At 36.2% G+C, this 12,317-nt stretch overlaps 2 protein-coding genes across 2 annotated transcripts; one reads left to right on the top strand and one right to left on the bottom strand.

Moving 5' to 3' along the window:
- On the top strand, positions 2,323-6,009 carry LOC104792347 (phosphatidylinositol/phosphatidylcholine transfer protein SFH7-like). The gene is made up of 13 exons (XM_010518480.2): positions 2,323-2,449; positions 2,648-2,682; positions 2,774-3,017; positions 3,442-3,541; positions 3,657-3,923; positions 4,030-4,107; positions 4,177-4,328; positions 4,451-4,550; positions 4,643-4,732; positions 4,858-4,972; positions 5,077-5,444; positions 5,514-5,588; positions 5,694-6,009. Exons 2-13 carry the CDS (start codon positions 2,664-2,666, stop codon positions 5,706-5,708), a joined length of 1,623 nt encoding a protein of 540 aa, XP_010516782.1. The 5' UTR covers positions 2,323-2,449; positions 2,648-2,663; the 3' UTR covers positions 5,709-6,009.
- On the bottom strand, positions 10,045-10,884 carry LOC104708756. The gene has a single exon (XM_010425381.1). The coding sequence runs from the start codon at positions 10,882-10,884 to the stop codon at positions 10,045-10,047; it is 840 nt and encodes a 279-aa protein (XP_010423683.1).

The raw sequence follows: 12,317 nt of genomic DNA, 5'->3' as shown, positions 1-12,317 counted from the left end.
AGTAGGACGTGTCTCTGTATCGTTTAACTATAAAAACCCAGAGGCTTGAGTAAGGTGTGTATATTGAAGGGTTAAACAATTAAATATTTGTATATGTATATACTGAGATATTTCATAATTATTATTTGTTATAAGTTAATATGTATATATATATATTTATTTAAAATAAAATTAAGAACCAAAAGTTGACCAATCGTTTATTAATATTTCTACACTAAATATGGAGTTTGATCCTAGTAAACACAACTTTTTGCAAATTAATGATGCAAAGTTTATTGGACAGTTCAAAGTGTCGCATGCAGAATTGTTTTTTGTGGTCTGTTGTGTGTGGGGGAGAGCATATTCATTATGGGACGTCGTCGTACATACATAATCGTATGTGTTGTAGGTGAGCTGAATGTCGTGCATACAGAACTGTCTGTTATAGATGAGAGTTATGCATAGTGAAATCATTGTTTGTGAGAGTTTTTCATCATAATCGCATATGTAGCAGGTAGTTTGAATGTCATCAAAATAGGATTAGGTCAAATAATTTGTAATGATGATATAATATATGACAAACAAAACAAAAAAAAAAAGAAATCCAATAAAAATGAACCATACATAGTAAAATTTTGAGGAAAAATAAAATCGGTTAAAAGTAATTTCTAAACCTGATCTTAAACAACCTAAATATTTATCTTATATACTTTGAGTTAACACTCTTTTTAAAAAACAATTAAGAGCTTTTGGGTTTGCACATTTTCTATATTAGGGACTAAAATATTTTATATGGTTTCTTCTCAAATGTCTGAGATTCTTAATTAGTTGAGATATTGGCCCTGATTGGTAACCACGTTTAAAAGAGGCGGTTAAAACTTTTATAATGGTTGTAAAGAAGGTGGTTAAAAAGAAAGCAGTTTAAGTTAACGGATGGAAAAGATGTCGAGTAAAAGAAAGCGGTTGAGTATTTAGCTTGATTGATAACATTACAACGGTTGAATAGTATAAGTTATAATAAAGTATAAAAATTTGAAATTAATTTAATTAAAAATGAAAAAAATTAAATGAAAAGATAAATTATTATTGTCTAATTCATAATTTAAAATATTAATATATTTAAATGATATTAACTATATGATCAAATTTGATATTAACGAAATTATCAATGTATATTTTTAAAAACTTCATTATATGATATTAGTAATCTCCATTAAAAAAAACAGCATGTTACTATTCAAATCATAATCTTGATTTACTAAATTTTCTTTATTTTTGGCTTACTAACTTTTTCATTAAAAAACATTGAGAAGAATAGCAACACATATTAAATCAAGATTATAATCTGAACAGTGAATAAAAAAAATAAAAACTGTGCAACCTTTTGCCTAAAAAAAAAAAAAGAACTGTGCAACCTCTTTGTAATGCCAAACATTGGTTTTTGTTAGTGGTTAGGATTAGTGTTTTTAACCACCAAAAATAGGTTTTAACCATCATCCTCAACCGCTTTTCCCAACTTTGATATTCAACCATCTTCTAGGAAAGACGACTCCGATTGGTAACAACATTTAAACAAGGCAGTTAAAAAATTTTCAGCGATTGTAGAGAATGCGGTTAAAAAGAAGGTGGTTAAAAAAGCGGTTAAATTAAAATGAGCGGTTAAATAATAGTTTTGATTGGTAACAAGCGGTTGAATAGTAAACAAGTTATTATAGAAAATAACATAAAAATAAATTAAAATATCAAAACATTTCAAAAAAAATATTTTTATTTCATAAATTCCTTTAGAAAATAATAAATATGAATATTATTTTTAAACATTTATATAATTTTTCAAAAATTACAACCGCCTCTGTTTGCAATCGAATCGCCTTGTTTTGGGGGCAGCCAACCGCCCGTTCTCCCCCTTCCAACTACTCTCTTCAACCATCTACTACAATCGCTTCTTCCAATATTCAAGGCGGCTCGTTTGCAAACGAGACGGTTAAAGGTTACCAATCAAACCTGTTGATTGATGGTCATTGGAGCAGCTCGTTCCGAATACCCTAATTTTTAGATGGATCTAGTCAGATCTTGGATCTCAGATATGTTGCAATCGCACAATGAAGTTCATCATATTAATCGTCTTAATATAGCATTTAATTTGGTTGTAAAGTAAGTTTAATTATGTATAAGTGTAAGTGGTGGGTTGCACTTAGTCCAAATTGGCGTCATACATTTTATTAATTATAGCATTTAATGTACAGATATGCTTCGATTTTCATAATATTTAATATTATATCGCACACATGTCCATTTCCAAACATTAAGAAATAACCCAATTGTAAAAACGAAATAATCTTTTGGACCTTATCAATAGCTTGTTAGAAAGAACATAACAAGTAATTTTCTACATTTCTTGATTAGTTTCAGATGATCCTCACCATTACCATTTCCCACCTTCCCCCCTCAAGCACACATCCCCAATAAGGTAAAAACAAGCAAAAAAATCTGTTTTTCTAAATCTTAATTAATTCTTATTTTAGATTCTCTTTTTCTTGATCTGTCACCATCTACCCTTCTCCGGGATCAATATGATGAACTTCATTGTGCGATTGGGTGTTTCATTACACAATTGTATGAATAATCTGGCCAATACTTATTTGGAACAATCTTAATCGTCTTGTAGGTGTTTCATCAAAACCATGGCTGACACCAAAGAAGGTTAGAAGTCAAACAATGCATTTGCCTTGTCAATAATACTTTTTTTTTGTCCTGTCTAAATGTTAATGGAAAATAATCATGTGCGGTTTAGATTTGGAGATTTCAGAGGATGGGAGGAAGATAGTGAAGATGGGCTCGCTTAAAAAGAAGGCGATAAGTGCATCAAACAGATTCAAGAACTCGTTCAAGAAGAAGACTCGGAGGAGCAGCAGCAGAATTGTGTCCGTTGACAACATCAACGCTGAGGATCGCCAGTGTCTTGACGCGTTCCGTGAAGTTCTTGCCTACGACGACCTTTTACCCTCCAAACATGACGATCTTCATATGATGCTCAGGTTATTCATTTTTTCCTTGGTTATTCCAATTAGGCCAAATAATGCGATGCGTTATGAATAATATAGTTGACGCATGAAGTCAACTAATATATGGTTTTCAAGTCAATAGTTTAACGACAAAAACTAACACATTAATATTGTTCGACATTTTGAATAATGAATCTAAGATTGTTAGCCAAATGCAAGATCACCCAAATACACCAACCAAAATGACATTTTGGTTGTCAAAAAAAAAAAATGACATTTTAATTAGGTTAAGTTTAATATCACATTTTAATTAGGATTTTTTTTATTACTCAGTCTACCCTTCTGTCTTTCATTGCCAATAAATTTTGTAATTAGATGTTTTTTTTTTTTTTTTTTGGTGATTATTGGCACAATTATTTTACGGATCATTTGATGTTTGTTTGATCTACATATATAGATACTTAAGGGCGAGAAAATTTGACATTGAGAAAGCAAAGCAAATGTGGAGTGACATGCTTCAATGGAGGAAGGATTTCGGAGCCGATACGATCATTGAGGCAAATCTTTTTTTTTTCCCCAAAATCTTGGAATATCCCATACCGAGTAAATATTATAAATACTATATTCAATTGACAATTTTTCTGTTTGGTTTGTTTTTCTCTAAAAATGAAGGATTTTGAGTTTGAAGAGATCGATGAAGTACTCAAGCATTATCCTCAAGGCTATCATGGAGTGGACAAAGAAGGCAGGCCAGTTTACATTGAGAGATTAGGCCAAATCGACGCAATCAAGCTATTGCAAGTGACTACGATGGACCGGTACGAGAGATACCATGTGAAAGAGTTTGAGAAGATGTTCAAGATCAAGTTCCCTTCTTGCTCAGCCGCAGCCAATAAGCACATTGATCAAAGCACGACCATTTTTGATGTGCAAGGCGTGGTTAGTTACATTTTTTTGTACCTTTGTTTCTTCTTTCGAAAAAAGCGTAAATGTGAAAAGTGGTTTAAATATTTAAAAGCATGTTGCATTTTTTTCTAAATATTAGGGACTTAAGAACTTCAACAAATCCGCGAGAGAACTTCTTCAACGCCTTCTCAAGATCGATAACGACAATTATCCTGAGGTAGCTATTCACAAATGAACATCCATTTTGAAGTGTTAACAAAAGTTCTAAATAAGTTTTTCTTGGTAGACTCTTCACAGAATGTTTATTATCAATGCGGGTCCTGGATTCCGGCTCTTGTGGGGGCCAGTTAAATCCTTTCTTGATCCAAAGACGACATCAAAGATTCATGTTCTTGGGAACAAATACCAGAGCAAATTACTTGAAGCCATTGACGCTAGGTAAGATTACTAGTCTTTAACTCATTTAATTATATATCGATTTTTTTCTTCTGTATTAGGTAGCATGACCTACAATACTTATTGCTCAAAAGTCCTTGTTGTAATCTCCTTTGATGTGTTAGCGAGTTGCCACATTTCTTTGGCGGCCGTTGCACTTGTGAAGGTAAAGGAGGCTGTATGCGATCTGATAAAGGCCCGTGGAATGATCCTGAGCTTCTAAAGGTTAACCTTTGAGGTTAATTAACATTTTATTTTCTATATTAAACTTGTTTTGAGTTTCTTACTAAACACTAGGTTGTTCTTATGGGAAGTAGATGAATAAGACCCCCGAAGCAAGGTTCTCGACTATTTCAGAGGAAGATAAGCTTGTAGTAGAAGGGACAACAATATCAATGGTCTTTGAAGTAAGCTAAGAACTTTGTCAACAATACTAAAAGCCTTAGCGTTCTTTTCTTTCTACTTATAATTCTCATAAAATTATAAGACTCTTTTCTTTGATCTAAGACTCTTCTATACATCAAATTCGTAGCCTCTAGAGAGAAACAAGATGAAAACCATCGAAGAGAATGTGTCTGAGAAACACATTGACAAGTTCATGGCAGTGTCTTTGCCTCCAAAACCTCATTTAAGGACCCTAAAAAGAGGTATATTTTAATATATATATCTACTCACATTAATGCTCAAGTCTGAAGATTTATTTCTTGCTCTAAAAATCCAATCCGTTTACTCCTCATACACTGTTACGTAGGCAAGGGGCCACAAAACAAAGATGATAGCTTTCTTGTGGGAGGGGTTATAGCTTTTGTGATGGGAATTGTTGCAATGCTCCGGCTATCTAAAGACGTTCCAAAGAAGCTCACAGACGCTGCATTATTCGGAAACTCTGTCTACCACGAGCAATCACAAATGTCTAAACCGAACGAAGATCAAACTCCAGCACCACCAGTCTCAAACTCCGAGTACCTAATTATGGTGAAACGAATGGCCGAGCTTGAAGAAAAGTACAAGTCCCTTGACTCAAAATCAGTCGATGATATTTTAGAAAAAGAGGATAAACTTCAGGCCGCAGTTAACCGAGTTCAAGTGCTTGAGCATGAGTTATCTGAAACCAAAAAGGTAAGACATATAACCTCAACCTAATTACTCGAATGTGTAGTAACGATTACGTTATGTTTTCCGGCTTAGGCTTTGGATGAAACGATCGCTAACCAGAAGGGGATTCTTTCATATATTGAGAAGAAAAAGAAGAAGAAGAGACTGGTGAGACGAATCAATTATAAAACTTTTGTTAATACTTTATGCTTAATTAATTTCCAACATTCTTTGTCTATGTCCCTAAGCATTTTCTTATTATTATTTTTCCAGTTTTGCATGTTCTAAATCAGCGAACAATGGTTATGATCGCCCACCACAATATCAGATGAGAAGCAAGAGAGTTTTTATATGTGTCTCTCACACAAATGAGATATATAAATGTATCATTTTAGTGGAAATAATTAAACTCTCCCATCGGTACTGTTTTGTATATAACTTTTTTTTCTTTTTGTTTTTACTTAAACAAGTAGTGGATATTGCCACAAGAGGTTTGTTTTGGGTGTTCCCATGCAACTTGGAGTGCTTATATTGGTGTTCTTTTGCAATTTTTTCTTTTATGTTAATTCTATACGTGAATTATAATCTCGTTCAGAGTAATGGATAATGTAAGGATGATGAGTTGGTGATTATCTATTGATTAATGTCCTTAACGAAATAGTTTATATCCAACTGAATTTTTCATGAAATCATTTTTCTTTTCTAGTACTAAAAGATATATACAGTAAAACCTCTATAAATTAATACTCTATAAATTAATAAATACTATAAATTAATAAATTTTGCTAGTCCTAAGTCGGGACAGTGTAAAAAATAACAAAATTCGATAAGATAATAAGATAATAATTTTTTGAAATCTCCATGTAAAATATGGTCCCAATAATATCATAAATTAATAATCATGTAAATTTAGATATATATATATATATATGCTGATATAGTAAAATATGTTTCTCTTAAACCTCATATCTATAAAACAGTTGTTATGTTGTATCTTCAAACTATAATGATATTCTATAACATTTCATAAAACAGCTAAAACTTTTTAAAGTTTTCAATTTCTAAATATGCATAATTTACATTTGATAGTTTGATAGATTATTAAAATACGATAATTGATATTCTTATTCATAAATTTGAATATTTATGTCATGTGTATAAGTGAATTTGTCTATAATATTAAAAATTCATTGCCAATAATATTTTTTAATTATTTCAAATTCAATTCCAATACCATAAAATTTACAAAATCCAAAAGTATAATCTTATTTTACAAAAATTGTCTCAATTCATAATTTTTTAAAAAATTAAACAATTAAAAATATACCTATAAATTAATAATTATTAATTTACACTATAAAATAATAATTATTAATTTATAGATAAATTAATATTACTATAAATTAATAAAATGTCTTGGTCCCAACATTATTAATTTATAGAGGTTTTACTGTATATAGAAACTTTGTGACTTGTGATTGACTGAGAGCTCGGATGAGAATTTTTTCGTGAGACAAATTAAGAAGAGGTTCTTTATAAGAGAGGGTATTGAACTTTTTTTTTGTCAACAAAAGATCAGCTCAAACGAGCCAATTGGTGGGAAAATCGTTTACAAACAAAACTTGGTGCGGAGATGTACGCGCTTGGCGTGCCAAAGAATCCGCCCTTACATTAGCATTTTTAGATATTAAAGATAAAGAGAAAGAAGAAAATTCCTCCCGATCAGTCTTGATGTCGTCAAGGTACGCTGAGAACGGTGGCCAGTCGGAAGGGGAAGACACCATCTTCACCAAGTCTGAGCAGTCGGTATAGAAAGCCACCTCTCTGAAGTCATGGCCGATCATGCAGCGCATCGCCCAAAGGAACGCTTCAACTTCAGTATGTAATTGAGATAGACTTTGCCGGAAATTCTTGGCTCCCAAAAACGGCAATACTGTCTGGGCCGAGGTACAACACCATCCAGCACCTGCATACAAATCCCCTGCTTTCCAAGATCCATCGGTGAAGCAGCGGTATCCCGAAAAGACCGAAGGGAGGGAACCAGTAGCCACCCTAGCTGGTATCCCCGAAACTACTGGAATAGTGGTCAGTGGAGCGTCCTCTACCTGAGCCTGCTGCCACGCTGCAGCTTCTCCCTCTGCTACCTTAACAATATCCTCCGGCCGATCGACAATATTGTCAAAAACACGTGTATTCCTTGCTTTCCAAATAAACCACATAAGCCAAGGGAAAGCCGCAACATGAGCCCCAGGGTTCTGGTTCCCTAAAAAGTGATCTAAATTCGCATAAACAGATTCCGTCGGGAAGGAAATAGGTCCCACCGGTACATGTGCTAGGGCCCAAACCTGGCGAGCCGGAGGACACACAAAAATGGCGTGATTAATGGTCTCCATGTCCGCACCACATCGTACACACCGTAAATCACAAGCAATACCCCGTCGTCCCAAATTTGCCGAAACCGAAATACAACCAGATAAAACCTGCCACATAAAATGTTGAATCTTGGGTGGGCAACGGGCCCTCCACACACTAGCGAGTAGAGGGGTAATTTCCGGGCCTGAACCAGTGGCTGCAAAAGTCCGAACCACATCATGATGTGCAGTGTGATAGCCTGATTTGACTGTATACTTCCCAGTTTTTGTGAAATGCCAACCGAAAGGATCATCCTTTTGGTTACCACCCAACAGTATAGCCCTTATCAATGCAACATCAAATGGATCAAAATGCTCATTAAGCATATCCATCCGCCAAGTATTAGTTTGTCGATCAATTAATTAATTCATTTAAAGAGAAGGGTCCTTTAACGGACCCTTACTGAAAGCTGGCCTCGGGAATTGAGCTGGTACCCAAGGGTCAGACCATATAGAGATGGTGTCCCCAGAGCCAACCCGTTTAATAAACCCTTTATTTACCAGAGAGCGAGCAGAACATATACTCCTCCATCCATAGGAGGGAGAGTATGACCTAATCGGATCCAAAGGATTCGTATTCCGATAATACCTACTTTTTAAAACCCTGGCAAACAGCGACTCTGGAGCGTCTATCAGACGCCATAACTGCTTGGCCAGTAATGCCGAATTAAAGTCATCCACATTCCTGAAACCCAGACCACCCAACTGTTTGCTTACACATAATTTCTCCCAGGCAAGCCAATGCATGCCCCCTGACTGACCATTAGTACTCCACCAAAAGTTTGCCACCGCACTGGTAAGCTTGGATGTAATTGTTTTTGGTAAACGAAAACACGACATCACAAACGTTGGAACGGCAGTGGCAACAGATTTTATCATCACTTCCCTTCCGCCTTTGGACAGCAAATTTGCCGTCCAACCATTCGTCCGACTCTAAATCCGTTCCCGAACAAAAGAGAAAACCTTTGTCTTTGCCCCACCCAAACTTTCGGGTAAACCTAGATATGACCCCATACCACCCAACGTCGTGATCCCGAGAACACCCCGAAGCTCGGTTTTTGTCTGATCATCAATCTTGTGCCCAAATTGGACAGAAGATTTTGAAAAATTAATTTGTTGACCCGAAACCGACTCATACTGTTTCAGAATATCTAAAACAACCCGACATTGTCCTCTGTCTGCCTTACAGAAGAAAAGACTATCATCGGCAAACAACAAATGCGTAATGGGCGGGCATTTGTTCGCCACTTTTATCCCTGTAATAAGTTTATCCCTCTCTGCTTTCCGTATATTAGCAATTAAAACTTCTGTGCATAAGATAAACAAATAAGGGGAGAGAGGATCCCCTTGGCGCAACCCCCTCTCTGGAACTATCAAACCATTCGGCTGGCCATTAATAAGAACCCGGTACTCTACCGAAGTGATACAAAACATGATCCATGAAACCCATGACTCTGCAAAACCCATCTTCTGGAGCAAAGCTGCCACAAAATCCCACTCAACCCTATCGTATGCCTTACTCATGTCTGTTTTGATGGCCAAAAATTTCCCTTTACAAGACGGGTTTGTGCGCAAGCCATGAAACATCTCTTGAGCAATAAGGATATTATTGGAGATCAGCCGACCTGGGACGAAAGCCGATTGAGCCTCAGATATAAGACCAGGTAAAACCCCCTTTAGTCGCTGGCATAAAACCTTAGAAATGATATTACAGCCAACATTACACAGACTAATCGGACGTAATTCTGCCATTCTAGTCGGCTTGGCCACCTTCGGGATAAGACAAATATGAGTTCGATTTAGACCCTTCTCAAAAACTCCCTCCACCAGAAATCTATTAACCAAATCTACAAGATCCATCTTAACTATACCCCATGCTTTTTGAAAAAATAGAGCTGTCATTCCGTCTGAGCCAGGTGCTTTATCCGGATGCATCATAAATAAGGCAGACTTGACCTCAGCCTCCGTTGCGGGTCTTGTCAGCCGCTCATTATCCTCAGCTGTAATCACCGTCTGGACCTCCCTTAGGACCTCCTCAAAATTAGTCGGGTTTGTTGAAGTAAAAAAATCCTCAAAATATGATACCGCCGTATTACAAATATCCACATCCTCAGTTGACCAGGTGTCATCCTTATTAAACAATCCAGTAATCCGATTACGAGCCCGTCTCTGCTTGTTAAGGCATGAAAATACTTAGAATTTTTATCCCCCAATCACATCCATTTACTCCGACTTTTTTGATACCAGTAAATCTCTTCATCCCCATACGCCTGACGTAACCGACTCTGTAGATCCGAAATTGTAGCAGGAGGAATTGAATCATCTGCTAGAGCCACCTCCAACTGCCACTTTAAATTTTCAATGGTTTCCCTACCGTATGGGACTTGTGATTTACGCCACTGAGAAATCGCCTTTCGGCAATTCACTATTTTATGGATGAAAGTATTCGAAACCTGATCCAAATCCCCGTCCCACCCTGATGCGATCGCATCCATCAGCCCCGCCTTACCAATCCAGCGGCGGTCAAACATAAAACTCCTGTTCCCCCGCGGCCTTTTAGCCCCAATATTAACCACTAGAGGCTTATGATCAGAGGCTATCATTGGTAAGTACTCCGTCACCGTGTCTGGGAACAGATCATGCCAATCGTCATTCCCTAGAGCCCTGTCCAGCCGACAACGAATAGGTTTTTTATCCCGCCAACCCCTCCAAGACAAGCAATCACCAATATAAGGAAAATCCAAAAAACCACAATCCCTAATCATCCCATTAAAAGCGAGAAACGAGGAAGGATGACGTAACTTCCCCCCTCTTTTTTCATGATTTCCTGTCAGCTCATTAAAATCCCCAACTAAAAACCAAGGGGTGGACCGATTAGAGCTTATTCTTAAAATACGTTCCCACACCAGATCCCGATTTTTGGGGACAGGATCTCCATAAACGAAAGTTAAATGAATTATCCGCTCTTTGAAAACCGCTTCAATGTCGATTAACCTGTTAGACTCAAATAAAACCAAAACCTGAAAATCATCCTGATTATAAAACAGAGCCATATCACCACTACAACCAATAGGATCTATTGTTCTTAAATTCTTATACCCAAAATGACCAACAAACTTTTCTAGAATAGGTGATGGTTGATTAGTTTCCATGAGGAACAAAAAATCCGATCGATGTTTAGACCATAAATCCCGAAGATTACCAGTTGTGGCCTTATTACCTAGGCCTTGACAATTCCAACTCACAATATTTATAAAATAAAAAAGAAAATATAGGAGTTAATAACTCCAAATACATCTCCTCCTGCCCTAGAGGAAATATAAAATTGAAACATCACACCAACCGTTTCCGCAAGGCCCATGATTACAAGGCCTCCTAAATAAATTTTGATATAACCGTAAAAACCATAAAGCGCAGGTATTATATAACCAAAGGGAAAAAACCAAAAAACAGGCCTCACAAAAACCCGGAGACGGCCAAGGCCCAAAAAGGCTACATATTCCAACCCCGAAAAGAACATCCGACAATCTAAGCTCCAAGCTAAAGAAAGTTGGAACATGCGAAAATTATAAGTAACCATTAATCGCAATGGAAAACTCAGCAGGCCTAATAGAGGCCCGAAACTGAATCCCAACACACAGTCTGTAACCCAACACTGAAAACCTTTATGAACCCAATTTTGTAACATCCGTACATCAACACCCTTTAGTAACGAGTAGAGAAGGAGTAGGCCCAATAGAAGCCCAACACCCGACTCCCATCTCAAAAATGTAACCCAATACCTGAAGTAACAATAATTCTATAAAAGATAAAATATGAAGAGAACAAAGACAATACACCAACAAAAGGACCAACAAGGACATTTTATTATTTGTAGAACACGGATACATTGGGTACAACCCAAAAACGCACAAATCAAAATCACAATGAAAACCAGAAACAAAGGACAACTACAACCATACGGAACACCCGTTGGTAACTTATTTCGGAAGAACAACTGAGCAAAAACCAAACAAAACAAAACCAAATAACCAAAGTCATCGTCCCCTTGCTGCCCTATACTGACTAAACACATTAATTAGATGCTGAGTTTGGAGGTTTTCCTCCTTGGTGAGAACCGAGTTTCCCATTCAGTCCAACACCCTTGGCGACAACCTTCTTTCGCGGATATGATAAGGAAAAGAGATTCCTCTTCTTGGTGCTAGCACCTGGAAGAGCACCTGGAAGAGCACCTCGAAGGGTATTGAACTTATATTTTAGAAGATTTTAAAGGATTTTTAAAATCACTTGTTATTCAGTTGATGATTTTAATTTTTTTTTTTGAATCCTATGTTATACAACTTAGCATTTATGTAAAATCATTTAAAATAATGTAAAATCTTTTGTTATTCAATCAATAATTTATAAAACTTACTTGAAATATACTGTTATTCAAAATATCACAACTTTTTTAAAAATGCTATTTTGAATGATTCTACAAGATTTT

Source organism: Camelina sativa, chromosome 1 (genome assembly GCF_000633955.1).
Source record: "Camelina sativa cultivar DH55 chromosome 1, Cs, whole genome shotgun sequence".
Taxonomy (NCBI): domain Eukaryota; kingdom Viridiplantae; phylum Streptophyta; class Magnoliopsida; order Brassicales; family Brassicaceae; genus Camelina; species Camelina sativa.
Note: the sequence above shows the minus strand (reverse complement) of the source record. Positions and strands in the feature narration are given on the sequence as shown.

Excerpts from the sequence above, each read along its gene's own strand:
- LOC104792347 (XM_010518480.2), top strand. Across the intron at positions 3,924-4,029 it reads TTTTTGATGTGCAAGGCGTG|GGACTTAAGAACTTCAACAA; the intron begins GTTAGTTACATT and ends TCTAAATATTAG. Across the intron at positions 5,445-5,513 it reads AGTTATCTGAAACCAAAAAG|GCTTTGGATGAAACGATCGC; the intron begins GTAAGACATATA and ends TTTCCGGCTTAG.
- LOC104708756 (XM_010425381.1), bottom strand. The coding sequence starts at position 10,884 with ATGGCTCTGTTTTATAATCAGGATGATTTTCAGGTTTTGGTTTTATTT.